This window comes from Synchiropus splendidus, chromosome 11 (assembly GCF_027744825.2).
Source record: "Synchiropus splendidus isolate RoL2022-P1 chromosome 11, RoL_Sspl_1.0, whole genome shotgun sequence".
Classification (NCBI taxonomy): domain Eukaryota; kingdom Metazoa; phylum Chordata; class Actinopteri; order Syngnathiformes; family Callionymidae; genus Synchiropus; species Synchiropus splendidus.
The window spans coordinates 14,624,842-14,645,656 of record NC_071344.1 but is presented as its reverse complement, the minus strand read 5'-3'; the positions used below and the strand labels follow the sequence as shown (position 1 = coordinate 14,645,656).

The window sequence follows — 20,815 nt, the reverse complement described above, 5'->3', positions numbered from 1 at the left end:
AAATGAGCTCAACTTCACTTTGTTTTTGTCCTCAACGTGTTTCCTCTAAATCCGTGTCAGTGTTGCACGTGCAATACGCTGAAATGGACAGCAGATGGCAGGAGCGCACACAAAAGCGACGTGACGCCAGCAACTAGCAATGAACGCGAATACCGTCCAAGCGTTGGTAAATTCGCTTGTTTTGTGTCAGTATGGTCGCACAGAAGTTGAATCATTTCATGTTATTGCATTTTATCGAGTCAAAATATCTGAATTTTACAACAGCTGGTCGGCCCTTTGAAAACAATGACGAAAAGTGTGGAAGCTAAAATCGAATCACTTGTAAGTGAAACGTTTTCCAACCGCCCTGAAAGTACGTTTGTTTTTATCTTATATACTGAATTATTCTAATTACAAACCAACAGGTTGACGCAGGTTATAAGCAGGTCAAGTCCAGGTTGTAGTTCCTAAATAATGACTGGAGTTGCTGTTAGCATTTAGCCGGTCCAAGCTAACCTCCTGAAGCTTCGGAGAAGTTGCAGGTGTTCAGGATACTGGTATGTACATCTCTTCTTTATGACCCATGGATGCTTCACGCTCCCAGTAAAAGATGCTGATAAGCTTAGAGAGAAGGGCAGTAGTTAGTTAGTTCATTGCTGGTGTTGCATAAATGGATTATATTGATTTATATTTAAGATTGTTGCTTCCTTGTCCTGTACATTAAACATGGCCGTAAAATGTTATGAAAGTCAGTGGGTGTTTTAAGTGTGTCAGTCTGCCACAAGCTCTGGCAGAAAAGTTGTGCCGTTCACAGAGTCGATTTTTTTTTTTCAAGGAAACATAGTTCCCATTCCAAATCTTGGTGTGGTGACATTAAGGTGGGGGTGAAGCTCAGATACCTGACATTCTCTCTGTAATGCAGTGCCAGCAGCAGCTGCAGCCCAGTGATTCACAGCAGGAGCCCAAAACCTGGAGGAAGCTGTCAGGCTGGTTTCAGTGTGAAAGGGTTTCTAGAGTTGCCCCGTTTATTTCCACCCCCACCCTCACTCTCTGTCTGTGTAAAAATCAATGCCGCTTCACAATGTCAACATTTAAGGTCCCGTCTGCTTCTCATGCTCTGATCTGTGTTCCAGCAGGGTGTCTCCTCAAACACACGTCTTTCGTCGGCCTGTTGAGATTTGGACACCACTGCCAAATCATCCTGAGCCACACTCTTGAGTGCAGTTTCTGACTGGGCTCCCCTCCCGGGACACATGGCACTGAAATCACTTTCAAGCAGTGAGATGGACAGACTGGCTCAGCTCCACCCTCCTTGACTGGCTGGTCTTGTTATTGCTCACGCCCGTACCTGCTCACTAGCTCAGGGACACCTGCCGGAGAGAAACACACTCCCTCTCTCTCTCTTGCTCTCTCCCTCCCTCTCTCTCTCTCTCGCTCGCTACACTTTCCAGAACAATTCTCCAGCTGTCTGTCCGCTGCAGGACGCTCCCTTGGATATTAGGCCGCCGACACAGGTATGTGACAACACACTGTTAGAATAAAGTGTTTGACCGTCTGTAAGAGCCTACATTTGTATGGTTATATTATACACAAATATATATTTGTAATTGTATAAATTCTAGGCATCACTGACTGTCAATATTTGTCCTGTGGTTTGGTGGGTGTTTCCTCTGAGGCTGGGCGTCCAGTTCCAGGCTGGGAACGCTGCTCATTCATCATTGACCCTGTGAGATCTGAGGCCTTAAACCCAGGGCAAATATGCTCTGTTAAGTGTTTTCTGGAGCGACGCCTGGGCCGAGCCACTTAGACGGAGCCAGCCGCAGGACTCGCACTAGTCCATTTGCATTCCAAACTTGGCAGCAGGCTTGAATTTTGCATCAGCAGTGTCTTATTTCAAACAAAGAACACGTGTCAGGGTTTCAACCGAATATTTCATTTCCAGCTGGTGTAAAATGGCTTGAATAAATGGGATCTGTGGGCGATCAGGCGCCACGTTCCTCTCCGTTGGTGAGACGTCCGACGCTGCCTGTTGTCACGTATTTGGCATTGGCTTTAGGCTACAGTGGTATTTTTTGGAAAGTGGCAGAACAGGGTGAGCCACATACCTGGCAGATGAAGCTGAGGAATGTTTGACAGAGCACCTTCCTCCTTGCTGTCACTCTTACCTTGATACAAATGATTTTTTCTTTCTTTTCAGGTGTGGTGTTTGATCACAAAAGGGAAGTGGAAACCTTCAACCGTACCATGGCCAGCGGTGAGTCTTCTGACTGACTGTATCTGAATGTGGAGTGACTTGACAGATGGAGTAGATTCGTGGGTGTGTCACCGTGCCAGACGGATGAATGTGATTCCTAAGCTGCTCTTTGTTCTGATTTGTATTCACTGTGAAAGCTTAGGTGTAGTTTGAACTCTCTGTACTCAGATGCATTTGAGAAAGAGTCTGAGTCACAAGGTTGAGTGATTCCCTTGAACTCACAGTCATCACTCAGTGTCCCTCGTGGTTAACAGTCAAAATACAAAGAATGTGATTGCTAGCCACCATATCTGATAAAGCGGGCACAAGCACGCAGCGTCTCTCCGTCAACCCCAACCCATCCCTGCCATATGACGAGCGGGAAAAGCTTGAACTCCTCGGGTAATATTACTGACCTGCATTACCGGAGAGTTGGACTTGGTACGACAGCCCACTATCTTCAGATAGAATTTGTAGGCCATATAAAATGACTTTCCCGGTCAGATTCGTTCCCGGCCCTGGAGTTTGACACAGGTTATTAATGAGCCAGCCAAGACTGAGCTTCACTTCTGTGGCTGCATGTTTGAGATGCCACGTATTTAAGATGTTCAGTACACTTTTGTTTTCCAATAGGGGACAAGGCCTCAGTTTTCCTGACCACTAAAGTGCGGACCAAGCTGAAGGGAGACCTGAGCTGGCTCCAACAGCGTCCTGGAGCTGAGGATAACAAGGCTGAGGAGGAGAGGCCCTGGTGCGGGCACCACCCCACCACTGGTTTGGTTGCTTCTATCTTCTGTCTCATACATCTCCTTGTTTAGGCTGGCAGAGGTGAGAGCACGGCGCATGAATGGAGAAGAGCTGGAAGCCAGTCCCGTGTCACCCACTCCCACCACGGCACCGCAGCCCACCACCGAGCAGGAGAAGTAAAGCTCTTATGCGTCGCACGGTGATGTAACAAACACACTTGCATGACACTATGTTTGCCTTTCTTCAATCTCAGGCCTGCGACATCAGGATATCTGATCCGGTGAGCTTCCATTGCAACACTCACATGAACAAATGCAGCATTGGGAATGATCCATTTGGCGGAATTGGAATGGTGGCTGCTGACACAGGTCGACAGCCTTTATCTCTGCTGCAGCGTGTTATGTCAACACGTTGGCAGCGCCGTCACTTCATGCGCTTCCTTTTTGCTCCCGCTTTCTATTTAAGTAACAAAAGGATTTTTTTTATTTTAGGTTGGGAAAATGCAACATATATTTATGGAACACTTTGTTTAAGTGCCTATTTTAGACTGACACTGCATGATGTGGATCCATTCCATGATAAGTTCAAGATGGAGATAAAAGAAACGTGAAAAGTCTTTGTTAAAAAACTTTAATCACAGCAAAATGTCTCCTATAGATTTATGCATCAGATAATCAATACATAATCTAATCATAACTATAATCGGTGATAAATACACATCAATAGCAATATCTAATGCAAAACAGTACCATTAGTATCAGAGGAGATTTAAATAAACAAACATCCTTGTGAACCATTAGCTCTTCCCATAGTTGACATCTTCTCCATTGTTTTGCTTCCAGCGGTGTTTTCACAAAGATGGAGAAGCCTGTGACGCCAACAGCTACCAACGGTGTCAGGTGGGAGTCGGCGCTACATGAACATGTGACTCTCGAGTGACCTTCCAAATGACTGTCTTTTCCTCTGTACTGCAGCACTACATCTACACCCTTCAGCAAAAAGCCATCTGAGAGCTACAAGCTGATGTGAGCAGCCGGATCTGATCCAAGCGTTGTGTGTGTGAGATCATCTCTTGATGCTGTGTTTGAATGTGTGTGCCTCCTCAGAGCCCCCCACACAGTGAGACCCACTTCAGAGGCCAGTGCGGAGTTCAAGCTGAGCAGTGAGGAGAAGGACAAACGGTAAGATTTCCTCCCCACTGAATGCCATCAGAGGTGAAGCTCCAGACATTCATGGTTCATTTCTGCAGAACGGAAGCAGCCAGCGGCGTCTTGAAGAAATCCTCGGTCAGGCAACGCTCCTACGTGCTGTCTGCCGCCAAGAAATTTGAGTATGCACCGCTCGTGTCACGGCATTGCTTCTTTTGCTGCCTGTATACACCAACTGACATCTGGTCAAAGTGTTCAGAGAAATAAATCACACTCATGGCTAGAATTGTTGCTATTCATGGAGGAATGCAGTAAGCAAAGTGTAGAGATGATTGTTGGCTTTAAGTCGAAATAATCAGAATCATGTTGTGCATCATTTTGGAAGTGTTAAAATATAGAGAGCAGTTTTTAGCACTCCATTTCCAGGTCCACCACATCGTACAATGTGATGTCATACACATCTGTGAGATGGAAAGTTTAACTTCCCTTTTGAAACACAGAGAATGTTCTGTGATGTTTATGCAGCAAAGACTTCACTTGTCATGTCATTAATCGCCGATTCATTAATTAGAAAACATTGATATTCTGCATATAGCGTGTCAGAATATTAGCCCCGCCCACTAAACTGAAGAAGGAAAACAGATGTTCATCCATGAGCCGCAGCGCTCTCTGAGCCGCGGGTGCAGTGGTGCTGTCTGCACTGTAGAAAGGCTTCAAAATGCATGAGGATCACTTGTAAACTAGTTTGGAAAACATGGAGACGGACTCATGAAACACACTGGAATCATCAGCTCCTCACATCTGTTATTGACATTAAACTGCTCCAAATGTGTCCCAAGCTCTCCGCTCTGTGGCGAAGCTTTAAGGTCAATAACACGCCTGTGATGTCATGGCTTTGATGGGACCAGGCAGCATCTTTAGCCTGTTAACATCCATATATTAGCTGAGTCGCTGTATAACACACAGGGTTCACATTGGGAGAAGAAAGTAGCGGGTCCTAGTCTGGTAAAAGATGACGTTTTCAATCGCCAGTTACAAGCAAAAAGGTTTTAATCGTAATTGCTCTTGGCACGTTGAGTTTTAGGTCATTATTGGCTGTCACCTCTCGGGGTTTTGTTTCCAAAAACAAACCCAGAACAGTCTTCATTAAATGACAGAAATTGCAGAAGTATTATGATCAACTTTAACACCTTGTTGTCCCGGCAACTAAGTTTTGATGATTCACAGGACTCAAGAGAAGCAGCCTGTCCCATCTCCGACCAGCACTGCGTTTGTGGCCAAGAGGTAAATTGTCCTAAGATATTTCAGTCAGAATCATGCTGAAACACTCCTTGTGTCTTGTAGGGTTGAGATTGGAGATGAAGGAGAGACCGCTGCATCGCCTACTGCCAAAACCCTGCCTCTCTCTCCCCCAGCACACCCTGCACCGCAGCCCAGACCCCGGAAATTGCAAGTGCACCGATATATTCTGTGACAGGAAAAGTTTATGAACTTTATTTTTGTTTTACTTGTGTTGACAGGCCGGACCCAAGAGTTCAGATGGTCGTCGAGGCTCCTGTCAGTGCTACTGTGAAGACGGAGGAAACCCCAGCAAAAGTCTCGGAGCCTGAAGCCTCTGCACCAGTGGGATCACTGCCAGAGAAAGACCCCTTTGAGGGCATGAAGCCTGGCTGCACCAAGGTGGCTACTCCTCCTCCAGCCCTCCTCCCAGATGAAGCTGATGTTTCAGGAACATTTGTGGCTCAGTTCGCTCCAGCTTCACCTGCAGCAGAGCCGACATCCCCCACTCCAGTTTCACCAGAGTCTGCCAACACACTTCCCACAGTCACGTCGGTGACTGACAGGATAGCTAAGTTTGAGCAGCTCCTTGAAAGCAAACTAGAGCCGGAATCAGAACAAGTTACAGAACCAGAACCAAAGCCTGAACCAGTGCCTCCGCTTCGGAGACTGACAGTGCCAGAACCAGAACCAGAACCAAAGCCCGAACCAGTGCCTCCGCTTCAGACACTGACAGAGCCAGAACCAAAACCAAAGCCCGAACCAGTGCCTCCGCTTCAGACACTGACAGAGCCAGAACCAAAACCAAAGCCCGAACCAGTGCCTCCGCTTCAGACACTGACAGAGCCAGAACCAAAACCAAAGCCCGAACCTGTGCCTCCGCTTCAGACACTGACAGAGCCAGAACCAAAACCAAAACCAAAGCCCGAACCTGTGCCTCCGCTTCAGACACTGACAGAGCCAGAACCAGAACCAAAGCCCGAACCAGTGCCTCCGCTTCAGACACTGACAGAGCCAGAACCAGAACCAAAGCCTGAACCAGTGCCTCCGCTTCAGGCACCGACAGAGCCAGAACCAAAGCCTGAACCAGTGCCTCCGCTTCAGACACTGACAGAGCCAGAACCAGAACCAAATCCAGAACCAGCGCCTCTGCTTCAGTCTCTGACAGGACCAAAACTGCTTCCAGAGCCAGAACCAGTGGCACAGCTTCTGCAATTGTCAGAGCCTAAGCTAGAGTCACAGCAGGACCCGGAGTCAGAGCCAGAGCCAGAGCCAGAACTTCTACTAAAACAAGAGCCTGCTTCACACCCAAGGCAAGTCCATGACACTAACCTTGTTGCCTTAACCTTCACAGTGCCATGTAGGTACCACGGGCCGACAATTTTGAACCGAGCAAATGATAAAATAAAAATTCTGTAGATCAAAGATTCTACCTGGAACACCTGTAAGATGGAGTCTAAACAGAGTATCTCTGTGTTTCGTGGCTTATCAATACATTCATCTCCTCGACTGGAAACCTTAACGCTACCACTAAACAATCAATCCTCATATTGTCTTCCCTTTGCAGCATTTCTTCCCTTAATTGGAAGCTTCCCATTTGATTGTTGACTCCCCCCATGAATTTCCACTTATTACAAGGCAACCTGTCAAACTGCACAATCCCCGCACTGCCAGACATATTTACAGCTCAAGCTGGCCACATAAAGTGACTTGCAGGACTTGATTTGGCCCCCGAGCCTGGTGCTTCACACTGGTGATCCTGTGGTTCACTGGCTAAAGCTCTTGCTTTCCCTTCTCTCTGCGCTCTACTGGGCTACAGCCCATTTTAACACTCTAAAACCTGTGTTGCTGCAGCTACTGAATCATTTAAAGCAAAACAAATCCCAGAATAAACTCCGGTGCCTCCTACCACTCATGCTTGAGAGCGCCCCGTTTGGCAGCCAGGACGTTTCTGTGAAACCTGTTCGACCGTCTTACATGTGTGGTGGCGGAGCTCCTGTAGTAACATGCTTGCTGTCGCTCTCAGAGTCACATTATCTGTCCCAAAGTTGTGTTGAATTACAACACAAGTGTCAGCCAGTAGTTGGAAGAGTTCAGCTTACATCGTTGGCTTTGGAACCTATGTCTTCTTTGTATTCCCTACATGGAGCTACTAGAGGGGGCTGACCCCAGGTACTGGAGTTCAGTTCGACTTGACTTAGCAATTTTGATGGGCAAATAAACACTGAGAGGATCGTAATTCTGTGTAAACAAAACGTGAGGACTGATGTTGAAGGTCGTGTGCAGTCAGAAGTGACCGGCTGCAGCGTGTTTTCGTTCACATAGGAAGTCTGGATGGTGAAGAAGATTGTGTGTTCAAATTGCATCTGTGATTCCACTTTAAATAAGAGTACACCATGCCTGGTTATTAAAAACCATGACTGTATACCAGTCAGCAACAAAAGAGAACTGGGAGCGCGGGGGATCAAGAGGGCGCTCTCTTTTTTCGATAGTGAAAATACATTTGGGCTGGTTTAAATCTGCCGGCAGTCATTTCTTCATTTGTTTGCACTCGCTCCTCACTCTTCACACGCGTGATTGAGGGCTGACCTGGAACGTCACATGTTTGATCTCCATCTGTTTTCACAGCACCACAGTTGACACGCTTACCGACTTGTCCAACACCCTGCTTGCTTTCAACACAAGGGCTGAGCCAGAGGTGGAAGTGGAGCAAGGGAACCTGGTGAAAACAGAGGAACTCAGGTCTGGAAACAACGGCGGTAGCTTTAATAGGTAGCATCAGCGTAAAACACCAGGCTGGTCGTGCTCTAGTGGGGTATCCCACATGGGTATCAATGATGAACAGCCCGAATGCCCGAATGATAATTATATCAGATATGAGCATCGGTCTTTTCAAGTAATTCAGTAATTCACTAAAATTAAATTCACTAAATTAAGCAAACAGTTTTTCTTCCTGGCAAGCAAGAAATTCTTATATATATATATATTTGCACTCACAATAAAAAAAGAAATATATTGCAGTATTTCCCTTCCCTTTAAAAATCTCTGCAACTTACACATTCATGACACTGCAGATGTGTTGATGTGAGCCAAACCAGATCCAGTGATGTATGTGTTCTGCCTGCAGTGTTGAGCAGGATCCAACTCCGGCTCTCAGCAACTCCGATCCAATTACAGACGATCTCCTGGCTCTGGATGATGGGTGCGTTTCATTTTACTAAATAGTCTGATGGAAGCAGTTGCAGTTTTGCCAGTGCGCCACATGGGGGCGTTGCCGCGCTTCCAGGATTTCACCGGCTCACTCTCAAATAAACTTCTTCTTTCTCCACAGTCCAGTTGAACCTGTCCCTCCCAGTCCTGGGCGGTGGAGTCAGGATTTGCTTGGCGCCCTTGATAGGTATGTAGCACCCCCAAGCTCCCCCAACACTCCAGTCTGCTAGAGACTGAGGAGTGACTTTGCCTAACCCAAACATGTTTAAAGATTCACTGACACTGTGTGTGGTTTCATAGTGGTTCCAGCACCGTACAGACCAGTGGAGGCCTGGATTTGCTTGCAGATGACCTTATTCCAATCAACACTGAGGCCAGAAGGTGAACGTTTGCCTCCATCTTTCAGTGGAAGTTGCTAAAACCTCGAGGTGTCGCTCCACTGATTTCCGACTTCCCTCCCTAACTCGGTGTCGGATACAAACACTCCCCTGATTCTTGAAGCAAACACTTTGATTCCCGGCGTCACGTCTTATATGCACCGGTGGAAGTGGAAGAGAATGTTCTGTACTGATTAGTATTGCTGCTTTGTTTTGTCTCCGGCAGCCTCAGTGCGCCACAGCCAGAGGAGGAGAAGCAGACAGATGAGACAGCACTGGAAACACAAAGGTAGACTGAGACGACAGGCTGCTCTTAAACAATTATCTGTCGATGCAAAGCAGCCCCTGCTCAGAAATGCATTCACTTTTCCCCTTCTTTATTTGCTTGCAAAATGTGCATATATGTGCCTGACAGTGCCACCAAGACCGTCAGCGTCACCACAGAGACCCTGGTCACCACTGACAGAAGGTACGAGGAGCATCACAGCTACACTGAGGAATCCCGTCCTCTTCAGGCTTGTTTAGTGGTAAATAAGTGATGAGCAGACCACACTCGCCTGAACTTGCCCTCTTCTGTCTTTCTTCCAATGATATTCATCTCAGTGAGGAGGACCTTGATCCCTGGGGCTCAACAGTTACAACCACAGTCACTCAATCCAGGTATTTATTTCACATGTGTTCCTCGTCTGTAGTGTCAAGTGGATGCTGATCTTGTTCTTTTTTTCTCTTCGGGCTTCTCCCTTCAAGGGTGCGGATCTCCCCCTGTCCTCTGCTTCCTCTTCTCTCAAACCTACAAACCTCATGTCCTCCTTCACCACCTCCATAACTCTCTTCTTTGGCCTTCCTCTGATCTAATAGCAGCGTATTGCTTATTCCATGCAGAGGCTGAGAGGTTGTATATATGACTACATTATGCTATAGATTTGTGTTGTGCTTTTGAATGCTCCCAGAACATGCAAGCGTCACGCCATTCCACTACTGCACTGACCACTTGATTGAGCTGACCTTCTCCAAGAGAGCCTCCAACATTTCCGACATCTTTTGGCTGTTGCCAGCTTCCACACTTTAATGGGCCTGTTGTCTAGTTCTTTTCTTAATTTTAGAGTTGTTGGTCTCAAGGCTGGACACAAGACCTTGTTTTCAAGGTTTTGAACTTTATTTATTTTAAATCAAGATCAGTCAAGACCAGAGCTGCTAGACTTATGATAGTTATTTGTGTGTGTACTTGTGCTTTTATTTTCGTGAGAACCGGGGTGAGCCAACAGAATGAGGACATTTTTGGCAGGTCCTCACTTTAAGCCTAATTTTGTTCGGGTGAAAACTTCAGAACAACTGGTTCATTATAATGACTTTAAGCAGCTTTTGCTCCTGGTTATGGTTAGCCAGGCTGGGGAAAGTGTGGCAGTCAATGAACTGTCCCCACAAAGATAGCGGTGTAAGCGTGTGTTTGGCTGTGTGTGTGCCTCACCCCCTCAGAGTCTTGGCCTTGTCTCGTGCTTGGTTCCCCTGGTTTTGACCTAGTCACAAGTCTTTGGCCATGAGTCCAAGTCTAGTCTTTGGTCACGAGTCTGAGTCTAGTCTCTAGTCTTTGCCCATGAGTCCAAGTCTAGTCTTGGGCCATGTGTCCAAGTCTAGTCTTTGGTCAACTCAACCATGCCTCCTTCCTCCTCATCCCGTCACCCCGCTGCGTGACCACCACCCGGTGCACAACAGCCCGATGGCGACTTTCTTTCTAGCTAGCGACTGTGCGTCTTGAAACGTTAACCTCAATCTGAGCTGATTTTCTCCTGGAAAGCAAGATAGTGTGTGTGGTTTTTTTGCATATTCTTGTTATGATTGAGTTCCCACGTCCATCTTTGTTCCTCTCCATTCCAACTGCATTAATTCTTTCTATTATGAGCCAATGTGATCAGAATTCCTCCGACACATGCTGACACAATTGAGAGTGAAATCAGTGTGAAATTGTTTTTTTCAGCTCGGCTGATCTGTTTGATCCATATCCGATGGGGACCACGTCCCAGAACAGGTAATCATATTGGTGGTGAGCTGTGGCAGCCACATCACATCTTGCTATGCATAATGCAGCACTGTCTGATCATCAGCCCCTTTGCTCTTCAGCAGCTCCACTGACCTGCTGCAGCCCCTCGCTGACATCTCCATCAATAGGTAGCGCCTCCTTCAGTGCAAGAGACACGATCATGGTTTTTATTATTTATCATCTTTAATGTCATTAAGCCCCGCACCTGCTGTTGAGGAGGAGAAAAGCCCCAGTCCAGAGATCAAGTGAGAACATATTGTCATGTTTGGAGGATCTTGTTTTCATCTCTGAGATTTAAGTGCATAACTGTGTATTTTCGACAGTTTGTTTTTCAATGTACAATGTGTTAGTGAGGCCTCTTTGACGGCTGCTGGACAGTTACTACATGATATGTTTGTCAGAATGAGCAGCAACACGCTGGAGTCACTGGCTGATGACATCATCCCGATAGACACTGACACCACCAGGTACTGATTTGGGTTTGGAAGTTTGGAAGTGGGAACAAGGCCGAGTCTGCTGACTTTGTGTTCTGCCGTTGCCATTTAGAATCAGCAGCAGCCGATCATGGACGCGCTCATGGGAAACCAGCCCGAGTCAGCAGGCCGACCCCGAGGAGAGGTGAGCGCACCTCAGTCACCTTCATTGTTTCACTGTTGGGAACATACACCACAATAAGGATTTCTCTGTCTTTCAGCCCCCAGTCGACTGTCGCGGAGGAGAAAAGCCCCACCGCAGAGATCAAGTGAGTCCAGTCTTTGTTCAACCACGGGTGGAAATGCTTCAGTGATGAAGCTTTTTGTGCCTCCGTCTTGAAGCCTCATCCAAACCCTGGAACTCAAGTTTTCCCATCCATCAAAGTGCTGTCAGGGGAAAGACGCTCTGTACTGTTCTGTTATCAATCAATAGAGATGCTCTCGCACTTTTTTGCAAGTCCAAGTCTTATGCCACGAGTCCAAGTCTAGTCTTTGGTCACAAGTCTGAGTCTAGTCTCTTGTGGTTGGCCACGAGTCCAAGTCTAGTCTTTGGTCACGAGTCCAAGTCTAGTTTCTAGTCTTTGGCCATGAGTCCAAGTCTAGTCTTTGGTCACGAGTCCAAGTCTAGTCTCTAGTCTTTGGCCATGAGTCCAAGTCTAGTCTTTGGTCAGGAGGCCAAGTCTAGTCTTCGGTCACGAGTCCAAGTCTAGTTTCTAGTCTTTGGCCACGAGTCCAAGTCTAGTCTTTGGTCACGAGTCCAAGTCTAGTCTTTGGTCACAAGTCCGAGTCAAGTCTCAAGTCCTATAATAGGAAAAAGCTTTGATTTGCAGCCAGTTTCCAGCCGACTCCGACCACTGCTGTTATATCTCAAATCAACGTGTGTTGATGACATCATCATCAGGGGCCGTGCTAAATGTTTGTAAATAGTATCGTCAGATGGGCTGGAGATCAGCAATGTACAAAACTGAACATTGTGCCCTGATTCTGAGTGGAGTCTCAAGTCTTTTGTCCTGAGTCCTAGTCACGTCTCTAGTGGCTAATAGGTGCTACTTGAGTGTGAGCAGAGTCCAAGTGGCAGACTCCAGTCAGTTATAATGAACGCAGTGTTCTCTGTCATTTTTATTTGAGCGTTACTTGAGTGGCTCATTTGGATGATGAATGTGAATGAACCTGCTCTTGGTCTGTGCGACCTCAGGGTCTAGTAGGGTCATTGTGCTATCCTTACACTCTGTGCATGTTTGGCAGAATGAGCAGCGACGCGCTGCAGTCACTGGCCCACGATGTCGTCCCCATTGACACCAACAGCACCAGGTACTGATCTGGATGTGCAAGTTATGAGATGGAAACGAGATACAAATCACAGTTTGCCGTTTAGAATCAGCACCAGCCGATCATGGACGCGCTCGTGGGAAACCAGCCCGAGTCAGCAGGCCGACCCCGAGGAGAGGTGAGCGCACCTCAGTCGCCTCCTTAGCCACACTATTCAGTGATAACAATGATTTCCCTGTGTTTTTAGCCCCCAGTCTCAGACTGTTGTGGAGGAGGCAAACCCCACTCCAGAGATCAAGTGAGACCAGCTTTCATGTCCAACATCTTTCAATTGCATCTGATTCACATCCTTTTGCTAATGTTGAAATGGTTTTGCCAGCTGAGTTACGTACATTTTAATGCAAGCAACTGTTGGATTCTCTCTGTGCAGCTCAATGCTGTGTGATTTCAACAGTCCTCTGTGTTCAAAATTGGTTTGCGTTCAGCAGATTGAGCAGCGGCGCGCTGGAGTCACTGGCCGATGATGTCATCCCGATAGACACAGATGCCACCAGGTACTGATGTGGATTTGTCAAGTCACAACAATGAAACACATCTCTGTGGCTCACTTTGTTTTTCCCCCTTTGCTTGTCTTCAGACTGAGAAGCACCCGATCATGGGCTCGCTCGTGGGAAACCAGCCCGGATCAGCCGAGTCAGTCGGCCGACTGGCAGCGCAGGTGACGACACGCAGCACATGCTCCACCCAGCCATCAATGGCCATTAGGTGCTGAGAGCCTTTCAATGTATGACCCTCCCACAGCCACCAGAGTCCAGAAGCAGAGGATCAGCAGACCGTGATCATGTTTGAGAGAAAGTAAGTCGCATTTGTGATTCTAAGCTGCATGTCTGCACACTCCGCCTCCCACTCAAGTGGGATGGTGCTACTGAGGCAGAAGATATTGGGCAGTGGTGCTGATAAAAATGGGTCAGACACACAGTTGTGACATAGTTCCCCTGGAAACCTTGTCAACAGATCCAATTGCATGTTTCCTTTGGTTTACATTGCCTCGCTGATGATTCTGGACTCTCGTCAGGTCCAAAGAGTTTGATTCTCCCTGGGACCGATGGACTTCTCCCACCGTGTACACTGTTTCCCACGATGATGAGGAAGAGGACCAGAGGTACGACTTCTTCCGCACTGACCAGAACGTGAACGACAGCTTCCTCTCCTGGCTTCTCTCTCTGTCTTCTTTTTGTGGTTGTTTTTCTTCTACTGTTGTATTAAAGGTGATTGAAATAACATTCACCCTTGTTTTCCTGTTTCTTGTTTCTCTTTTTTACTTCATTTTTTTCTTCCTGTTTTTGTTACTCTTCTTGTTTTTGTTCTACTCTTGTTCTTGCTGTTTCTTTCTGTCTTTTTTTCTTGTCTTTGCAGGTCCCTCTCATCTGTTAACTGAAGGAAATGCCAGCCTGGTTCTCTTGTGTTATAACAGCTTTGTTCTTGTGTGTTCAGTAGGCCAGAGTGGTCCCAGACGGAGAGCGTCTCCACCATTACCACCTTCAGGTTGGTCTAGTAACCCGCACACTCCTGGTCAGCACAGCCAGTCTGCAGCTCAGCAAGATCAGCGTGGTGCTCTTCAGAAAAGAGCAGGATTCTTGTTCCCCGGATTGTGGCGAGCTTATTGACTGGTGCGGCCTCCAGTAAGAGTCTAACACAGCTTTCTTTACTGTCCAGGGAGACTCAGAGTGCAGCAGAGCCGGCTATGGATCGGTAAGTTCATGATCTGGTGAATGTCAGACGCAGCATAATCCAGCGCTACTTTCTCCTGAGTGTTATTTTCTGCTGTTTGCTCTGCTGCTCCTTATGACTTCTGAGGAGGCAGACAGCAGAGTTTTTGTGCTGATAAAACCATGTTCTGTTTGAATGTATGCAAATGTATTTAGAATTTGTCACAGGGTTAAAGCCGTTTCTTTTCAGGGAAGGAGCTGTCGGGGCTTGTTTATGAAGCCCATGCTGTCAAACGGAGAGCGGCACTCTTTTGCTTGTCCAGACCTTGATCACACAACACATTGCTTCATTATCCTTTGTTGTAATTTCCCTTATTTTTAATTGATCCTGTTTTTCTCCTTTGTATTTGTTTCATCCACTTCTAACTCTCCTTGTGGAGCTATAGAGATAACTACTACTGTTATTACCACAACCATTACTTCCATTACATTATTGCCATTACTACGACGACTATCGCTACTTCCACAACTAATATCCCTGCTACTTCGATACTACTTATACTAAAACTACTACTATTACATCACTATTTTTTTCTGCTACTACTCCTATTATAACTCCCATTATATACTCCTTGTATGGCTGTTATTACAATTTATGCTACTGCTATAACTACTGCTAGCATGGATGCTATTACACTACTAATGTTCCCACAGCCATAAATAATCCTTCTGCCACTTTAACTGGCGCATTCATTGTTATTACATATACTACAATATTACTAGTGCTGCCATTACTACTACTGCTACTACTTAATACTACTGTTACCTCAACTACTGCTTATGCTACTAGTACTACTTTTTCCTAACTATTACTCCTATTTATTCTACTCCTATTAATACATACATTACTATTATTTCCATTGCTACTTATTCGACACTGGTATTACCCATAGTACAATGACCACTACTTTCCCAACATGACTATTATTATTATTATTGACACAACTATTAGCATTACCAGTACTTCCATTACTGCATTACCCTGCAGCTGGGCTTGCATCAGGTGCTTTTGAGCCACTTGTGTCTGGCACACTGAGGCTTGAATTGTTTTTCAGATGACAGTAAAATTGACTTCTAGCTTTGTCATCCAGTAGACATGCTGATGTGGTTATGGAGGGGCAATGAAATGGACTATATTTGTTGTTCTTCTGAGAGCCATGAATAATAGAGGCTGCTGTAAATAAACCATCACCCATCTTAAATATTAAAAAGCAATTTGCCAGCTCTTCTTCTGCGAGTTTTCTCCCAGCAGTTGGAAGGTGGAAGAGGCCAAGTGTGGAGCCTCTAATGTGGCCAGCAGCCGCCACCTGACTCAGTTACCGTAGAGCTGCTTTGCCTTTGCCCTTTCATTTGCCCCCAGTTCCTCCACCCAGCCTCCCCCCTGCAGATGTCAGATGTATGATGTGCATCAGAAATGTTAAACGCTGCGTCATTAACAAGTGTGACTGACACTGCTGCTCTCGTCTCCAGTCTTGAGACCAGGACCGTGATGGAAACGCCGGAGCCAGAGAACAAGAAGTGAGTGGCTCCACAGGTGAAAGGCTGAAACGACAATGACGAGACGCTTGGCTCTCTCTTCCAGGGGCTTTGTGTACGTGAAGGAGTACGTCAACACGTCAGAGCTTTCAACGCACAACGCCAGAGACTCCGCCCACAGGTGCGAGCGCCTCCGCTGATGTCCCGCTCCAACCATCCATCTCCTCCACTAACTGCTGTGCCTTCTCCACAGTGGCTCGGATTATCTGCCATCAAGCTCGGCGACGTACTCGTACAGCAGCCCTGCCTCTTACTCCAGGTGACTGCCCTTTGTTAGGTGGACATGGTGCTGAAAACAGGCCGTCACCAGCCTGACTGCTTCAGATGTGTGAGGGAGTTTGAAGGTTGGAAGGATGAAGCCTGACCTTCTGATCTCAAGTGGAACCTAGCGCTCCAAACCTTTCGAAGCCATGCGTCCTGTCCGCTGTGGACGGACTTCACACTGTGTGTGCGTGTGCACATGTGGTTTTAAGAACTTGACTGCATTGTTGGGCGTCTTCAGAGGCACGTTTCCGTAGACACTGTTCCCCCTGGTTTGTGCTGACTCAGCACGTTGGGATCACTGAAAGCCAGCATCACAAGACACACACATGGCTTCACTCAGTGAGAGGGAATCCACCGTTCCCTCTCTCAGAAACCTTGCGAGAAGTAGTCTCGGACGCTGGAGTGTCAGAGGAGGGCTCACTGAGCCACACCTGTCTCGCACCACAGGAGCCAGAGCTGTGCTGTGGTGGCCTCTGGAGGACTCTGATCATGATTGGATTCTGTGTCCAACGTTGATTCAGATGTGGCTGTGTGTGAAGGAACACTGTATCCGACGCTGAACTGTGGTGACAGTGTTGAAACTAACACGAGCTGCAGAGCCAATGACAACACACTGGCAAACCCTGGTATAGCCAGCGAACTCCACCGGAATCCAGGTCCTTCCAAGCTGCTGCTGGTCTGGGGGTCTGAGAAGGGGCGGATATTTTCAGGACTGTGGCAGCTCAATTCACTTTTCATGCTGCTTTGCTTTTGCGGTTCGTACTAACGCTCAGCTTCTCTGTGCCAGCAACTCTCACTCCTCCACATGCACGTACTGCGGGCAGCTGGTGGGCAACGACGCCAAGATCACCATCGAGCACCTTGGCATCAACTGCCATCCGTCCTGCTTCCAGGTAACCGCCGTCATGGCTCGTCCGTGGATTCACTTCACAGTTCCATCTACGCCTCCCTCCTGTGTCTCAACCCGCCGCCGTGACCTTTCACCCACAATCCTTCACGATGGTATCTCGCTCTCTCCTCCAGTGTGCGGTGTGTGGGAAGCCCATGGGAGACCTGCTCTTCAGCATGTTCCTGCACGGAGGGAAGGTTCACTGTGAGCGCTGCTACTCTGAGGCTCTGGACTGACCCCCTCCTTCTCCAGTGGCCCACTTCTCAACTCCTTCTGTGGTTTCGGGGGACTCGCCGCACTGCAATACTGACATGACCCTTCATGTTCACGTTACAATAGAGAGCTTTTCTTTCTCGACGCTTCAGCACATGGAGGAGGGATGACAGCAAAAGCTTTTAATACTTTGGTTACAAAATGACTTTTTACACAACTCTTCTTCAGATTTGACAAAATAAAAGCATACAAACTCTGTAGAAAGAGTCTTGAAAAACTGCACACAGTTTAGAACAGAACATTAGGATCTGTGCAGCAGGTCCAAGGCGCAGTGCTGAGAGTCTCTGGCTTTTCAAGAGACACAATTCAAATTCAGATCACAATTTAGTTTGGTGTCAATCAGTCATCAAGAGAGATTTGTCTTCAGCGATTATCATCAGCTCCGTGCAGAGCCACAGGAAGGAAGTGGCTCCTGTCCTGCTGCTCTCGCACAGCTAGAGAGGCAGATCAGCGAAGAGGACCGGGCTCCGCTGCACCACATGCATAATGTTAGCACCGCGCAGCAAAGTGCATTAGAATCCTCGGCTCAATCCAGTTGCTCTGACTCAACATGCTCCAATGATCTGCAGGACTTTGCTCTTGTTGCAACAAAGGACAAATCATGTGAAAATGTTTTAGCATTACTTCTGACAAGAATTTCATTTAGACGTTCAATGATGTCCTTCTGTTCTCATCGTTCGCCACACTGAACCTGAGCGTCTTCCCGTCTGTTGCTTGGGTCGCTGCCTCCTCATCGCCAGCGCTGTCCATCCTCTAGGACCTGCGTCACGGCTTCCTTCTGGCTCTGGCCACCGCCATCTTCTGCATGTGTCTCCACAGGAGCGAAGGGTCCGACTCGTTGTGTCTTATCAGGGAATCCAGGCCCTCTGCTTGGTCCAGGCTCTGCCAGTAATCCTGCGGCCAAATGTGGAGCCATCTGCGAGCAGATACGGCGACAGATCAGAGAGGAGCGGATGAGCTCAGTTCAGCCGCCACTTCTGACTCGTCTAAAACAACCACAAAATCACATGAAGGAGGCGGCGCATACACGCACACACATGGCTAAGGAGCTACTCACGGGTCATCTGATGGCAAGTCCTGCACGTCTCCGAAGCCTGGCGTGGGCAGAGGGCATCCCATGTGAGCGTTGTTAGCCATCCTGGCCTGAGGAGGGCGCCGCTCCTTGGCCAGTCGTTCGTTCTCCTGGTCGCAAACAAAACACTCGAATCCATTCAAGTAGTTGGGTTTGCTCATGTCGTTGACGCCCCACTCGCGGCTGTGCAGGGCCTCCAGCAGCCGCGTGTTGGTGACCAACTCTGGGTTTTTGAACTCCAAATATCTGGAGTATTCCACATCGTTCTGATCCAGGAAGGTCAGGAAATCGGCCAGAGCTTTCGGCGATGCAAAGTCGTCGATGACGATGACGGAGTGGTCATTGGGCATCCAGTCGGCCACGGACGGGGAGCCCCGATACACGGGCACGCAGCCCTGGTGCAGCGGGCGCCACAGCTTCTCCGTCATGTAGTCCGGACACACAGCGTTCTCCAGCGCCAGGTGGAACTTGTAGCGCGCGACAAAGCTCATGAAGCTCTGCTCCTCGCCCGTGGCTGTGGACGTGTCCTCCAGGTGAGCAGGGAGAGGTCGGTTGTTCAAACACTTCCCATAAGAATCCACCTGGAGAGGAACCCGGGTTAGCCTTTTTCCTTCTTCTAAACTACAGATGGCACTGAAGAACACAGCAGTGTCGGAGTGTCATTTCAAGGATACAAATATAAATGTGTGTGTGTGTGTGTGTGTGTGTGTGTGTGTGTGTGTGTGTGTGTGTGTGTGTGTGTGTGTGTGTGTGTGTGTGTGTGTGTAAAAACATCGCTGCTGATGGTGTCTGTACCTGGATGTGCTTCATGAGCTCCCGGACGTATCGGTCTCGGTCGGAGGGGACGTCGCAGTGCGACTGCAGGTACAGCACCGGCGCCAGACCCTCCCTGCGCAGCTGGTTCTTGTGCTGCAGCGACAGGGCGGCGGGCTGCAGCAGGTAGCTGAGCGACGGCAGCCACTGCAGGCTCAGTGGATAGTCCGACTCCCGGCGGAAGGTGGCCGTGTAGTTGAACAGCCGGATGCCGGGCGCGTGCGACAGGACAAAGTTGTTCATGGGAGACTCTTCGTGAAACAGCGCCCACGTCTGGTGACGCAGACGCGGCAGCGGCGCCTCATAGGCCCGGAAGTCTGTTCCATAGAAGATGATGGAGGCAGTGCGCCTGTAGCGCTGCACCTGGGGAGAGACAGCAGGGGGCGTGAGCGAGTCACACGCCCTCTCACGTCCATCGCACACAGTCAGGCTCACCTTGCGGTTGCTGGTGGCCAGACAGGAGGACTTGGCACAGTCGATTCGCTCCGTGTCACCCGGGAAATGTGGGAACAATCCCCCGCTCCACCACAGCAGGATGGGCAGCTCTCTGTTGCTGCGCTGGTCGCTGTTCCCCGGGCCTCGGTAGGAGCCGACGGAGGCGAAGTCCATGTCCGCCAAGGCGCTCTGTGGCTGGAAAGCGCCTCGGTCGGCCGCGTCCAGGCGGCCGTCAGGGAAGGAGGCGAGGGAGAGCCAGGCCCGGGCCAGGACGGCCAGCAGCCCCGGAGCCAGGCAGCGCCTCATCTGAGCAGAACAGAGGAGAGAATCACACTCCGTAACCGAGCAGCCGAGTTGCCACACAACCTTTACCTTGGTCACTGCGCGGGGAACATCCAGGCCACGCGCACAGCTACCGAGAAACCCGCATCTAAAGCACCGAGTCCAGCGAGCTGCGCAGCTGCACGTAACGTAAACAAACCTCCCGTCTCCTATGTGGCGTGTCTTCTTCAGAAACTCCGCCACGTCACACAGGGCTCCACAGCGCCACCCGACCGCAGGAGGTAGTAACGCGAGTGCACGCGCTCATAACACGATCCGCTTGATATTTGGAATAAAAGTCACGCTTCCTCAGTGAATGACCTCCGCCGGATGAAGGTGGCAGCGACCTGTTGCAGGCAATAGTGCTGAAAATTGGAGATGATGAAAAGTCGCTGTGGATTTTTGTGCCATTATTTAGGATTGTTTCACATTTGGAAGTTTTCATCCTTGATGCAACATCCCCATACTTTCTAAGCATAATCATAATGATAATAATATAATAATAACATCAAAACTCTACGAGACAGAAAAAAATACTTTTTTATTCAGATAATGTCAGCGACTTAAGCAAACATTGTCAAATGAAAATTCACCATAATGTAAAGCCGTGCAATCTCATTTCATTTTTTTTTCATTTTCAGTTTTTTTTTTAATTTACATGCATTATTGTTTCTTTTATCTTTAAGGCAAC

General features: G+C 48.2%; 2 protein-coding genes across 8 annotated transcripts; one reads left to right on the top strand and one right to left on the bottom strand.

The window, feature by feature from the left end:
* Positions 1–120: 120 nt before the first annotated feature.
* znf185 (zinc finger protein 185 with LIM domain) lies at positions 121–18,087 on the top strand. Of its 7 annotated transcripts, none has more exons than XM_053879456.1 (41): positions 121–321; positions 405–536; positions 902–1,493; positions 2,177–2,233; positions 2,846–2,963; positions 3,031–3,135; positions 3,213–3,239; positions 3,802–3,858; positions 3,934–3,984; positions 4,066–4,140; positions 4,209–4,289; positions 5,335–5,391; positions 5,452–5,556; positions 5,628–6,698; positions 8,014–8,127; positions 8,513–8,587; positions 8,717–8,782; positions 8,896–8,976; positions 9,199–9,261; positions 9,388–9,441; positions 9,576–9,632; positions 10,948–10,998; positions 11,091–11,138; positions 11,208–11,255; positions 11,412–11,477; positions 11,557–11,628; positions 11,705–11,752; positions 12,729–12,794; positions 12,859–12,930; positions 13,000–13,050; positions 13,238–13,306; positions 13,390–13,470; positions 13,554–13,607; positions 13,828–13,914; positions 14,250–14,297; positions 14,469–14,504; positions 15,992–16,039; positions 16,104–16,178; positions 16,251–16,316; positions 17,109–17,214; positions 17,345–18,085. In XM_053879456.1, exons 4-41 carry the CDS (start codon positions 2,224–2,226, stop codon positions 17,444–17,446), a joined length of 3,561 nt encoding a protein of 1,186 aa, XP_053735431.1. In that variant the 5' UTR covers positions 121–321; positions 405–536; positions 902–1,493; positions 2,177–2,223; the 3' UTR covers positions 17,447–18,085. The 7 variants fall into 7 exon arrangements, with proteins under 7 accessions (XP_053735431.1, XP_053735426.1, XP_053735428.1 ...); XM_053879451.1 differs by having other exon boundaries at positions 1,116–1,493; positions 14,247–14,297; positions 17,345–18,084; XM_053879453.1 differs by having other exon boundaries at positions 1,113–1,493; positions 14,247–14,297; positions 17,345–18,084.
* Positions 17,574–20,318, bottom strand: fut11 (fucosyltransferase 11 (alpha (1,3) fucosyltransferase)). The gene is made up of 5 exons (XM_053879458.1): positions 20,176–20,318; positions 19,804–20,109; positions 19,351–19,731; positions 18,541–19,136; positions 17,574–18,399 (listed from the first exon to the last, which is right to left on the bottom strand). The coding sequence occupies exons 2-5, from the start codon at positions 20,107–20,109 to the stop codon at positions 18,249–18,251; spliced, it is 1,434 nt and encodes a 477-aa protein (XP_053735433.1). The 5' UTR covers positions 20,176–20,318; the 3' UTR covers positions 17,574–18,248.
* Between the last annotated feature and the right edge of the window lie 497 nt (positions 20,319–20,815).